A 13,002-nucleotide genomic window follows, 5' to 3' on the forward strand; every position below is an offset into this window, starting at 1 on the left:
TCAATCAATGAGTTTTGGGGACAGTGAAGACATTAGAGTTGTTATTGGAAGGTCAGTAAATGATCCAGTAGGTTATAAGTTATTCGATCCTAAGGATGTGAGACACTCTAGGCGTTCCGACTGGTGGCCTAGAGTCATGTAGCGGATTATATTAAGTATAAAAAAGGGGGGTGGTCCTTGACTATGAATTGGTACAAAACTTATATAGTTATCATTTGTTTCTTGGTGGTGCGATTAGATCTGCATATGTTGATTAAAGCAACATGGGGGAGATATATTCAAGTGGTATTGGTTGTATGCACATTAACTGCAAGCATAGACAGTACCCAAAATATAACAAAATCAATTTGTAAAAAGAAACATTGATTATAACCACACTCTAATTTCTCGTTATGTCAAAATTCACGTATTTATTTACAATTTCATGAAACAATTTTGAACGGCGCAAAAGACTATCAAAGTATAGTCCGTGAAAAGGGGGAAAGGGGTGCTCTTAGTGATTTAGAGAGGAAAGAGGAAAAATTAGCAATTGTGATATACAATTATAATATTTACAGAAACCAAAGCGGGAAAGCTTCCGCTATCATAACAGCCTGTCCACAACAATTAAAAAGGGGCAAGGAATTTAAACTAGACGGGGTACAGGCATCCAAAATAATAAGCGTCGACGTTTCGACCCTAGTGCTCCTGGGGTATTTGGGACCTCGGCTGCGGGTCTTCTTCAGGACAGAGTGATGGGATGGGGGCGAAGGGGAGAGGGAAACTTGGCCGTAATCGAACGGGTGATCTGGATTGAACACCAATAATGCTGCTCAGGCTGGACCTCCGTCCAAGCTTGTAGGGGGTTAGTCACCTAGTATCTTGTCGGTGGTCTGATGGTTCAACTTAACATTCAATCAGATTGATCTTTTCTGTTGGGCCACTTAATGGTAGCTAGTAGGGGAGTCCTACCGGTGCCCCCTCGGGCATACCGGTGGTGGTAGCACTCTAAGGTGCCGACGTTGCCTCTATTTAGTAATTCAAAGGTCTCACTTCAATTTTCCAATATCGGGTCCCCGAGTGACCTTCGGAAATTTCTTGGCAAGTGCTGAGTACCGCGGGGCGACTTTTACCGGTGTCTGTTCAGTGACCACCCCCTTTTTTATACTATTCATACCCAGGTCCTTTGATTCTGTGGGTGAACCCCATTGATTTAGCGGATTATATTAAGCTAAGAATAAGGAAGCTTTGGAAAAAGAGGAAAGAAATGTAATGAGAGCAGAATGTGCTCGGCCATTTGTGGATGACATAGGAACAAAGACATCCAACTTGGATCTAGGGCTTATAACCTATTTGAGCTACGAAGGGATCCAAGATAAGGAACTGTAACAGTCATTTAAACAATGTGAGGGCAAATTATTGAATGTTTAAGGTCCATTGGCCAGGAATTTTGATTTAGTGGAGGATGCTTGTATTAAAGGCGGTGACATTGACATTAGCCTATTACGTGGTTGGAGCCAAAGTGCAATATGTTTACTTGGAAATGCGAATGCTGGCCTTATAGCTGAGAGGAAAAAAAGGCAATTCTGTTGCACATAAAACCATAATTGGGGGATTTGACAAGAAAGGAGTCAACTAAAGAGACTAAGGGTATGTCATTCGGTGAAGAAATGATTACATCTATCATAGAATACATGTCCACGTTTATTCCCTTAGATAAGGCACAGACTTCTATGCGCAAAGAGTTTGATGAAAGCACTGTATATAGTAGGGATGGAAGGAGACAGCAACTTTCTGGCTGGGGATAATTTAAGTCCCAATTTGGTCAAGGAAGAGGGGTGTATAAAGAAGATAAGGAATCAGCAGGTTTCTTTCCCCAAAGGGACAGAGGTGGACAGGGCCGGACTGGGAACCAAAACCGGCCCTGGCAAAGTGCTCGGCCGCCCCCCCGTCCCCACTCGGGGGGTTGGAGGTGCCGCCGAGCGCTTTGCTAGGGCCGGTTTTCGGCCGATTTTGTTACAGGGCCGATTTTGCAGCTATGCTGCAAAAACGGCCCTGTAACAAAATCGGCCCCCAGGGGCTCAAAACCGGCCCCCACCCTTGCGGCGCACCGGGGGATTGCCCGGTGCCCGCTATGGCCAGTCCGGGCCTGGAGGTGGATGAACTAGAGCACCAAGAGGAAGAGGTCAGCAATCCTCTTCTGGTCCACGTGAGTATAAAGACTATTTCTGTTTCTTTCCAAGAAAAAGTGGGAAGCAGATTGAGGCTATTCCTGCGAGAGTGGAAAACATAACTCAAGACTCTGGTTATTGCAACAACAAGAAGTTAAACCATAGTGTTTACGGAGGTTCCAGTTCAGGAGAAAGAACCAAGGGCCATATTTATCAAAGGTGTCACTTAGGCATCACGCAACGGAGTGCAGTGCGATGCAACACTTAAGTGAGATTTATCAAGCTATGCAAGGCCACCTTGCATGGCCGTATGTGGCTTGATAAATCTGGAGTAACGCAGCGCAAATCACTGAGTTGCATGACTCTGCCCCAGGGAGGTATTCCATGGGTGGTGCTTGGGTGTTCCCATGTACCACTCATGGATTTTGACGCATTCTCAGATTTACCACTGCGGGTAGACCTGTGTCACTCTTGCATCACGCAATGTGGTGCAAGAACAACACAAATCTGAAATGACATTAATGAAGCCATGTAAGGCCACTTTGCGGGGCCCTGAGTGCGCCTTCATTAATGTAGATTAATACAATGCAGTGCAAATTGCTGCATTGCGTTATTCTGCACTTGGAGTCAAGACTTTCTGAAAGAGGAATTTGCCTCTCAAGGTTGTTTTTGCGCAGGAAGGTGCCTCTTCCTGCACAGAAATAATCTTGCATGCAGCACAGGCACCCTTGCACCATAGTACAAGGGCGCCTGAATTGGCACTACAGCAGCCAAAACAGCACCATTGCAGGGGAAAAGGCAGGAATGCACTGTATTCTTTTAAATATGGTGTATTCCTGTCCTTTCCCTGTAATGAGCACAGGAAGGTGACTTACTGCACTGTTCTGCGTAACTGGGTCTTTGTTTCTAGTAAAGTAGGCGGACAAGAAGAAGGTTGCTTATTTCACAATTCTGATGGATCTTAAAAATCTGCATTTTCTTCAGTTCAGGTGGGATGGTCAGCTATTTCAGTCTCTCTGTCTTCCATTTGGTCTTTCTTCTGCCCCATGGTGTTTTATGCAAGTATCAGTGCCAGTAGTAGGGTTGGTGAGAGAGAATGTTGTGAGAATGATAATTTATTTGGACAATATTCTTCTCTTGAACCAAGAAGAGGAGGTTTTGAAAAACCATTTAGCTTTTAAAGAATATGTTGGAAAGATTAGGGTTTATTGTGAATCAGGAGAATTTGATATTTCTGCTGTCACACAGGATGTATTTTTTGGGTTTCAAAATAGATGCAGAGAGAGTTTAGCTTTAGTTGCCATAGAGAAATCTAAGGTTTACAAAAAGGGAAGTACATAGTATGAGAGGAAGACAGAAGGGAACTTTGAGGGAATTATCTTGTGTGGTTGGCCTTCTGTCATCCTCTATTCAGGCTGTTTTTCCAGATCCTGTACATTACGGGGCTCTTCATCGTTGGAAGTCCTCAGTCTGTTGCGAGGCCTTTGGTATGGTGTCAAGGTAAAAGTGGCAGAGGGTGTGAAGGAGGAATTAACTTGGTGGTTGGAGAATCAGGAAGCTTTGAATGATCAGGCTGTCTTTGTGACAGTTTCAGATTTTCTGTTATATTTGGATGCAGTTCCTCTTAGGTTGGTTTGTGATTTGTTTAGATTAGGAGACTGGTCAAAGATGGAATATGGAAGAGCAGGAGGAGCACATTCATTTGTTTGAAATGACAGCGGGTCTGTTTGCTCCACGCAATTTCAAAGATCGTTTGCAGAGCTGTTCAGTTTTGCTGAGCATGGGCAGTATAACATCCTTAACTAATATAAACAAATTAGGGGAAAGCAGGCCAAAGAAGTTGCCAGAGACTGCGAAAGAGTTGTAGGCGTTTTGTCAGGAACACAAGATAGGTTTAACAGCTCCGTATTTATCAGGGAAAGACAATGTGGTGGCAGATTGGAATTCTCTCGATCTCAGGGATTACAGCGAAGTGGAAGCAGGGGAAGGATATCTTTTGGAAAATAGAGTTCAATCCGAGCCCTCTGGGTGTGGATTTATTAGCTTCCCATTTGACATTCCAAAAGAAGAGGTATTTCAGGTGTCATTTGGATCCGAGAGCTATGGTGGTAGATGCATTCACCAGAATTGGTAGGGTTTGAACAGATATACCTTTCTGCCATTTGCAAGGATTCAGAGGGTGTTGGTTCATGTAAAGAGGCAGAGGTGTCATGTGGTTTAGGAGATTTCTAGAGCGATGTAAGGTATTCGCGTCAAAAGACCTCTTAAGTCTAAGTACAAGAGTCTTTGAGATGTTTAGGAGCATATTTATGAGAGGAGTTGTGTCGCTCTTTAACCATGCAACATGTTGCAAGAGTGACGTACATCCAAAATGAGTTATGTAGCCACGCAAGGCCACCTTCTGTGGACCTCAGTGGCTTTATAAAGCTGGAGTCACGCAATGCAGCACAAATTGCTGCGTTGCGTTACTCTGCCCTGGGAAGGTGTTGTGTGGGTATTCCCACGTAACTCCCATGGTTTTTGATACATTCCCAGATTTACCAAAAGTGATAGGCGTGGGAATGCTCCAAAAAGATACATCTTTTACAAGGGAGGTGTAACAAGGAGAAATACATTTATTTCTCTATTTTACTTCCTCTTTCTATGTGTGCTGCATTCTGTAGCACAAATAGAAAGAGGAATATGCCTCTCAGGATTGTTTCTGTGCAGGAAGGCGACCCTTCCTGTACAAAAGCAATCCTGAATGCAATACAGAAAACTTCCACCATGGTGCAGGGGGCCTGCATTGGTGCAGGGACAAAGGCAGGAATGCGCCATATTCTTTTAAATACGGCAGTTCTGTTGTCATTTGTGTCATGCAGTGTTCCGGTTTTGCAACTTTAAAGTGTTTGCTGCTTGGAGGTAGTACATAAAAGTTAATGCATAATGCTAGCCTTCTTGTAATTAATAAAATCACGGTTTTCTATACACAATAGGTTTGAGAATTGTCATGTTTAAGTAGCAGTCCTTAAAAGTGAAATTGTGAGTTTTACAATATAAAAGCAAATTACATAACAACGCCTTATTAATTGTGCTCCTAATCATAAATCCATGAAAAAAATAGATGCACAAACCTAGGTCTAGAAGAAAGTTTCGGTTTTATTTTCATAATAAAGTACAAAAAAATTACTTGAAATTCCATTTGTTAATCATAGTTTAACACTCATATGGGTCATCACCGTTAATGTCAGTTTGAAAGTGCAAGCATTTAGGAAGAAATATGCTGAGCATTCGGTAAATCTAGTTCATGATAAAAAACTTCCCTGGAAAGAAATATTTTTAAAAGTTAAATAATGAAGTGTAAACATTATTTAAACATTATTTGGTACCATTCGACTAGATTCAGTGATCATGCTGTTGGGTTTGAGACCAGCGGGCTACAAGGGTCTATCTAAACATGAATGGTATGTGGTCATGCTGTGTGTTTAATTGTAAAAACGAGGACCCCTTCACTGGCCCATGCGCACCATAGAATATGACCGATCCAAGGGGCATATTTACAATAAGCTGGCAGAGCGCAGTGTAGCTCCAAAATTGCTACTGCTGCGCTCCATCAGTTTAAAAATGCGGGGATTCGCCAAAGTTACAAGAATGTGATGCACTCCTGCATTTCCCCAGGCGCTTGCTCTAAATCTAGCTGCCTAGTGCCAACACAGGCAACCTTGAACCATAGTGCAAGGGTATTTACGTTACCGGAAACAATTGTTCATGTTCAGGAAGGTGTCCCTTTCTGTACATAAACAACCATAATGGCAATTTGTAACTTCTATGTGTGCTGCTTTGTGCAGCACACATAGAACGTGCAACTTGCCATTTTTAAATGATTGTTTATGTGCAGGAAGCCCTTCCTGCACATGAACAATCACTAATGGCGATTTGCTGTTTCTATGCATGCTGCATAATGCAATAACAGCAAAAACTAGGAGAAATTAATAATTTCTCCTCGTTTCGCCAGGTTAAGACCAGGTTTTCCCTGGTCTTAAGACCAGGTTTCCCCTGGTCTTATTTTTGGAGCTGCCCCATAATATTGCCACCCTTGTAAATAGGGGGCAGTGTCAAAAGCAATGGTTGTTGTGGCGGAACGCCCAGAGCAACACTCATCACCCGCCCCTTTCACTCTAAGTGCTGCATAAAAAAGGGATCTTATTTACAAGGCAATGTTAAGCCACGATAAGTGGATTAACGCCGCCTTGTTAATAAGGCGAACTTCTCATCGCCACCAGAACGTCCAAAAAAGTGACATTCTGGTGGCGATAAGCCCTTGTAAATATGCCCCCACGTGTTTGAACTCCTGGCTAATACCCTGGAGGGGACTCATGGTTTTTAAGGGAATGTGCAAACCAGTGCTTGAATTCACTTGCCAGGGCCACCTGAGTACGATGTGTCCTCCAAGATGGAGGGCGATGGCCCTGTTTCATTAAACTCTTTGGGGAATGGAGAAATGATAGGCCTGTGAGGCAGTCGAGATTTACAATGACAGCAGACAATATGGGGGCGTAACTGAGTTGGGATTTTATGGAGGGCGGACCATGCGTGGGTGGGAAGGGAGAGAATGATAGTGGTTGCAGGTGTTATATGAAACACTGCGTCCTTAAAGTGTTGAAACCGGAAAAGGCACCTGATTTTTTAAAACGTTTAAAAAAAATGTATATATATATATTTGGTAAAATACAACAGTTTTTCAAAATTGTCCAAGAGTTATCTTCACTTCCAACGAGATTCTGCCTCACACAGGTTGATTTTCTGGCTTGGTTCCAATACGAGGTAACTGAAACATGAAGAGAAAAAACAAAAATTGTGATACCCGGCAGAAGCCTGACTTGCCTAAATTTTAAATGAATGCTTCCTCGTGTGATCACATTCTCATAAGAGCAATTTGTTATCGTTTAAAGGAGTGATGACAAAGTAGAAACGTTCTCGAAATATCAAATAGAAGTCACTAACTAGGAAGTACAATGCGTTTCCAATTTCTAGCACAAGAAAAGCTGTTGTACATCACTTTGCCTACCACAAGTTTTTTCAGACTGTACAGAATGTTACCTATGTCAAAACAGTAAATGATTTGTAGGCTATCAAGAGGCCTGTGCCTGACAGGGTAGCCAGCCTCCTCTACTTGTGCATCAGTCGAGGCAGAAACGAACCACTAGGATCCAACGTCTTGTTGAATGTTTCAACACCATTAATTCTTGTTAAATTGTCTCGCCTATGCATCAGTTTCGTATGCAACATCAATTTGAAGAGATAGTCGACTTCACCCAATTAACCATACCAATTTCTTCTTCATCGTTTTTTGTTTATTAGGATATATTAAGTATTTAACACAGATTCCTATTAAGAAGGGAACATAAATACCAGAGAATTACAAATTGATAGCTGTCAATGACAGGGTTGTTTTCCACTGAGGGGGTACCAACTGACAACAAATGCACACTACAAACGACACCCCAGCTGCCTACCATTAGAATGTCCTGTCGACCCCAAGCACTTCTGGTGGTCGCCTATACTGAGCGAGTCTTTCACGCTCGACCAGGCCTTCTCCCACCCCAATGCACTCCCATCTGCTGCCCTCGACCAGTCCACCTGGGAGCACAGATCAGAATCAGGAGATGGCACTGTAAGTGGGAGGGATGTCTGCATGGAGACACAGCAACAGTCGGAATGCCAGAGCAGAGGGTAAATTAAACAAGTATTTGCAATGCAATAGGTCTCGCATTTACGAGAGTTTGAGCTATTGGCTTTGCAAAGGCCAATAGCTTAAACTCTCGCAAATGCGAGACCTATTGCATTGCAAGTACTTTTTTGTAAAAGCGCCCATGCTGCGCTTTCACGTTAATAGAGGCCAAGCCCATTTCTTTAGACCAGCCGCGTCTAAAGAAAGGTCTGTGGCTGCCATTAAAGTAAAAGCGTGGTACGGTGTGCTTTTACAAAACAAGCATTTGCAATGCAATAGGTCTCGCATTAATTAAATTTGAGCTATTGGCTTGCTAAATATTGCAACACCAATTGCAACAAAAGTCTATAAATTGTAGGCCAAAAAAAATGTGTATTTATTTTTGTAGCAATGGTGGCATGCGGCGCTTTAGATGAATATATTTAAAAGTAAAGTCTGCCATACTGCGATTGCTATAATAGTTAATTGTGGATGCGTTAACAATTGATGTGTGCACTGATGGCTGGTGGTATGTGTGCCTGGTGGAAGTGTGCACTGCCGGCTGGTGGTGTGTGTGCCTGGTGGAAGCGTGCACTGACGGCTGGTGGTGTGTGTGCCTGGTGAAAGCGTGCACTGATGGTTGGTGGTGTGTGTGTGCCTGGTGAAAGCGTGCACCGACGTCTGGTGGTGTGTGCCTGGTGGAAGCGTGCACTGACGGCTGGTGGTGTTTGTGCCCGGGGAAAGCGTGCACTGACGGCTGGTGGTGTTTGTGCCTGGTGAAAGCGCGCACTGACAACTGTTGGAGTCTGTGCCTGGTGAAAGTGTGCACTGACAGTGTGGTTGTGTGTGGTTGTATGTGTGTGGGGTTGTGTGTGTGTGTGTGGTTGTGTGTGTGGTTGTGTGTGTGTGTGGTTGGGCGTGGATGTGGTCATATGTGTGGGGTTGTGTGTGTGCTTGTGTGTGTGTGGTTGAGTGTGGTGGTGTGTGTGTGTGGTTGTGTGTGTGTGGTTGTGTGTGTTTGGTTGGGTGTTGTTATGTGTGTGTGTGGTTGTGTGTGGTCGGGTGTGGTTGTATGTATGGTTGTGTGTGTGTGTGGTTGTGTGCGTGGTGTGGTGGGTGTGTGTGCCTGTGTGTATGGTTGTGTGTGGTTGTGTGTGTGTGTGTGGTTTGGCATGGTTTGGCTTGGTTGTGTGCTTGTGTGTGTGGTTGTATGTGTGTGTGTTTGTGGTTGTGTGTGTGGTTCTGTGTGTGTGGTTGTGTGTGTGTGGTTAGGCGTGGTTGTGGTTGTGTGTGGTGTGTGTATAGTTGTGGGTTTGGTTGTGTGTGTGGTTGTGGTTTTGTGTGTGGATGTGTGTGTGGTGTGTGTGTATGGTTGTGTGTGTATGGTTGTGTGTGTGGTTTGGTGTGTGTGGGTTGGTGTGTGTGTGGTTGTGGTTGTGTGTGTGGTTGTATGTGTGGTTGTGGTTTTGTGTGTGGTTGTGTTTGTGGTTGGGTGTGTGTTTGTTTGTGTGGTTGTGTGTGGTTGTATGTGTGGTTGTATGTGTGGTTGTATGTGTGGTTGTGTGTGGTTTGTGTGTTGTGGTGTGTGTGGTGTTGTGTGTGGTTGTGTGTGTGGCTGTGTGTGTTGTTGTGTGTGTGTGGGTGTTTGGTTGTGTGTGTGGTTGTATGGTTGTTGTGTGTGGTTGTGTGTGTGTGGTTGTGTGTGTGTGGTTGTGTGTGTGTGGTTGTGTGTGTGGTTGTGTGTGTGACAGTGTGTGTGACAGTAATACTAAAAGCATCTCAAAATAAAGGAACGCAAACATCGAGTTTGTGGAAAGAGAAAGCACATTGTAAGTCAAACGGGCGCAGCAAAGCATTAACACAACAACATGTTCTTTGATGTTTTTATTCTTTGAACGAGAACATCAAAGGGGCGCTGCTAAAGTGATCATGGGCAAAAGAGACACATGTTCTTTGATGTTTGATGTTCTTTGAACGAAAACATCAAAGGGGCGCTGCTAAAGTGATCGCAGGCGAAAGTGGTCTCGGGCGCTTAATGAGTATGACGAGGTTTGCCATTTGGCGCCTCGGCTCCTAAGCACTCGCCCGTGCACATGCACTGTAGCTCTAGGCTGGCCATTGTAGCATTTTTTGAGTCCTCACTAAATGTCTCGCCAGACCAGCGCATGCGCTGGGTCAAGCGAGACCTAAAAAAGCATTTGTATGCCATGTTGACAAACATATGCTTTTTTTTTGTAAAGGCGTCCCAGGACACGGTTTCAGTTTAATAGCTGCCGGAGACCTGTCTTTAGACGCAGCTCTTCTGAAGAAAGGGGCGTGGCCACTATTAACCCCTTGGCAGCTAAGGTAATTCCTCCACGGTGCGGGGGAGAGGGTGGTCCGCGGCCCAGCTGTGCTTATGACTCACAGTGGAGCTGTGCTCATGGCGAGCTGAGCTCGTCACAGACCCGTCCACTCATTAATTCTCCCGCACAGGCGGATAATTAGCCGCGGCCGTTATGACGAGCTCAGCTCATCATGAACACAGCTCCACTGTGACTAATGATGAGCTGAGCTCATCATGAGCATGGAAGGGGTTAATGTGAAAGCGCTTCATGGGGTGCTTCTAAACAAAACAAAAAGTGAATAAATAGGGGGAAAAAACAAGCAGCTGCATTCGGCGCTGCAAATAAAACAAAGCTGCGGCTGCCATTGTGGCGAAATGTAAGCATTAGGAATGAGTGTGTCTTGCCAGCAACAGCACGCGGGTGAAAACCATTGAAAGAAATAGTGCTCGGAGACTGTAATTAAAGCCTACAGAGTAACATCACAAGTAAGAGGGCCAGTACTTATGGGAGGTTACAAGATGAGACAAGACAGTACTAAGGAGGGAGTACCTGCCTATGACCAATGAAAATCCACAGTTTATAAAAGGCAATAACACAAGCCAATGAAAATTATGGGCGGAGCTTCAAGTCCTACCTGATACAGCATGCCTCGCAGAGCAGCTCATGCGCTGCCCAGGCTCGACCGAAAAAATGTTGATGTGTGGGAAGGAGGGCTTGTGTGCGTCTATCTGTGAATGCATGAGAAGTGTTTGAGTGCTGGCCCAACTACACACCATTGTAAAAGGCTAGCGCTAACACATTGGTGGTAATTCCTGGCAACTTGTGTGCATTCACGGGATGGTACAACGCAGCCTTTCCCTGCTAAAGTGGAGGACATTCCTGACAACTTGTGGGCATCCATGGTTTGGTGTCCATTGTCCACCTCTTGTAAAATACTGTAATTTCACATATTATGAGCAGTCACTGCACAATGGTACCCATACATGGCTTAGTGTTCGTGCATGCATGGCACAGTGATATTTCTGGTGGTATGGTGGTAATTCTTGCTATATTGTGGGCATCCAATGCACTTGTGTAGCAGTTCCTAACACGGCATGGGTATCCTTGAGCACCCACTTCAACTAAAATTCTTCTCAGGCATCCACCCATGGATTTCACACAATCCACGATATACAAAGGTTTGTAAACCCAGGATTGTGTGAAATCGCTAAGCCTCCCAGAGGTTAGCATAACGAGGAGAAAAATATTTTTTTCTCCTCGTTATTTCCTCTTTCTATGTGTGCTGTAATCTGCAGAACATATAGAAAGCGAAAAATGCCTAAGACATTGTTTTTGTGCAGGAAGGTGTACCTTCCTGCACAAAAAGAATTGCATTACAAGATCGGAGTCTACCATTATCCATATACTTTTATTTGCTGCCCAAACATACAGCCTCTCCTTGTAAGGCAAGCACCCTTGCACCGTGGTATAACGCTGTCTGCGTTGAGGCTAGGCTGACTGAAGAGTGCCAGTGCTATGAGAGACCAGAAGTGTGCATAACTTAGTAGATGTGGCGCATTTGTGCTTTCCCTCTTTCACGCAACACAGCAAGTTGCTGTTCTATACTGTGTTGTGTGAAAAGGTAGTAAATCTGGCCCCTAGTGTTTTGTCGTTGTCCCTATAATCGGCTAAAATTTCAACGGTTTTGGCAATAAACTCACCAGCTAAAATAGTTAATAGTGTGCTTCCAGAATGATTCGAATTAGGGGACTGGAGCTTGTCTATAATGCTGGACAGTTCATGAAAGTTAGTTCCAACTGAAGGAATACAAATAATATTGTAGAAATTTGTAAGTAAGAAACTGCCTTTCGTGAACCTTAATTCAAGCACATCGATATCTGAAGCTCCAGTAGGCCACTCTGTTACAGTATACTATAGAGTGATAGCAGTACAGATGAGAAGACCGCCTTTAGCTCTCCATAAAGGAGAGGGTATAGCAGGAACTATCTGGTAACCTACCCATGTTTATAATAATGCATAGTTTTGCAAGTATCTTGCGGTATAATAATACTCAATTGACTTGTGGAATTGGACCACTCCCTATTGCCTATAATAGAATGGAGGCCAGCAATAGTATATGTAATAAAGCCATGAGTAGAAACGTTAGAGTCAGGCTTACCAATTGAGTTTAAGCATGTTCTAGAAAAGATTACATACGTAGTGATTGTGAAAAAATCCAGAGAAAAAGTTCCTTGCAATAGTCAATCATTATCCTCCATGGATTCAAGTAGTATAAATCTATTTGACAGAACACAGACAGGGCAGAAACAGCAAATGGCATAAAACGTACATTTAATTTTCACCCCAGCAGATAACGGCGGCGGTGGTCGATTAAAAAAAACAAGAAATGGGACAACTTTAATCTTAGAACTATAGCACACATCTTGGTTGACAATATAAAATAATTCACACAACAAAATGGGTCTCAAATTTTCCCACAACAAAGTCTTCAGTCATGGATGTGTGAGTGTTTCTCGCCTATCCACCTCATCTCATGATAATAAGATAAAGAAACTCAATTTACTCTCATGCGATATTTGTTTGCAGCCAATGTACAGTCTTATTCTTTTATTATGGAACCCCTTTTCTCTGCAAAAAGAAGAGGAACATCTGTCGATTGAGTGACGTGGCATAGTCCAGAGGGGAAATTGTAAAACTAGTTAGTCAGCAGCACTCTTTGCGCATGTCATTGCACTCTAATTGCTTAATCAGTAGTCCACAGCTCTTCCCTCTAAAAGTATAGAAGCAGGAATCATCGTAGGTTTAGGAACATTAGGGAGAGGAGTAGATGGTCCGA

At 43.7% G+C, this 13,002-nt stretch overlaps 1 protein-coding gene across 1 annotated transcript in view; it reads right to left on the reverse strand.

Moving 5' to 3' along the window:
- Nucleotides 1–5,268: 5,268 nt before the first annotated feature.
- The window catches only part of SDCCAG8 (SHH signaling and ciliogenesis regulator SDCCAG8), a 1,463,224-nt gene continuing 1,455,490 nt past the window's right edge, over nt 5,269–13,002 (reverse strand). Inside the window, exon 18 of the mRNA XM_078648583.1 lies at nt 5,269–6,957. Coding sequence (XP_078504709.1) covers nt 6,916–6,957 — 42 coding nt within the window. The 3' untranslated portion in view covers nt 5,269–6,915. The remainder of the gene's footprint in view (nt 6,958–13,002) is intronic.

Source organism: Lissotriton helveticus, chromosome 6, assembly GCF_964261635.1.
Source record: "Lissotriton helveticus chromosome 6, aLisHel1.1, whole genome shotgun sequence".
Taxonomy (NCBI): Eukaryota; Metazoa; Chordata; class Amphibia; order Caudata; family Salamandridae; genus Lissotriton; species Lissotriton helveticus.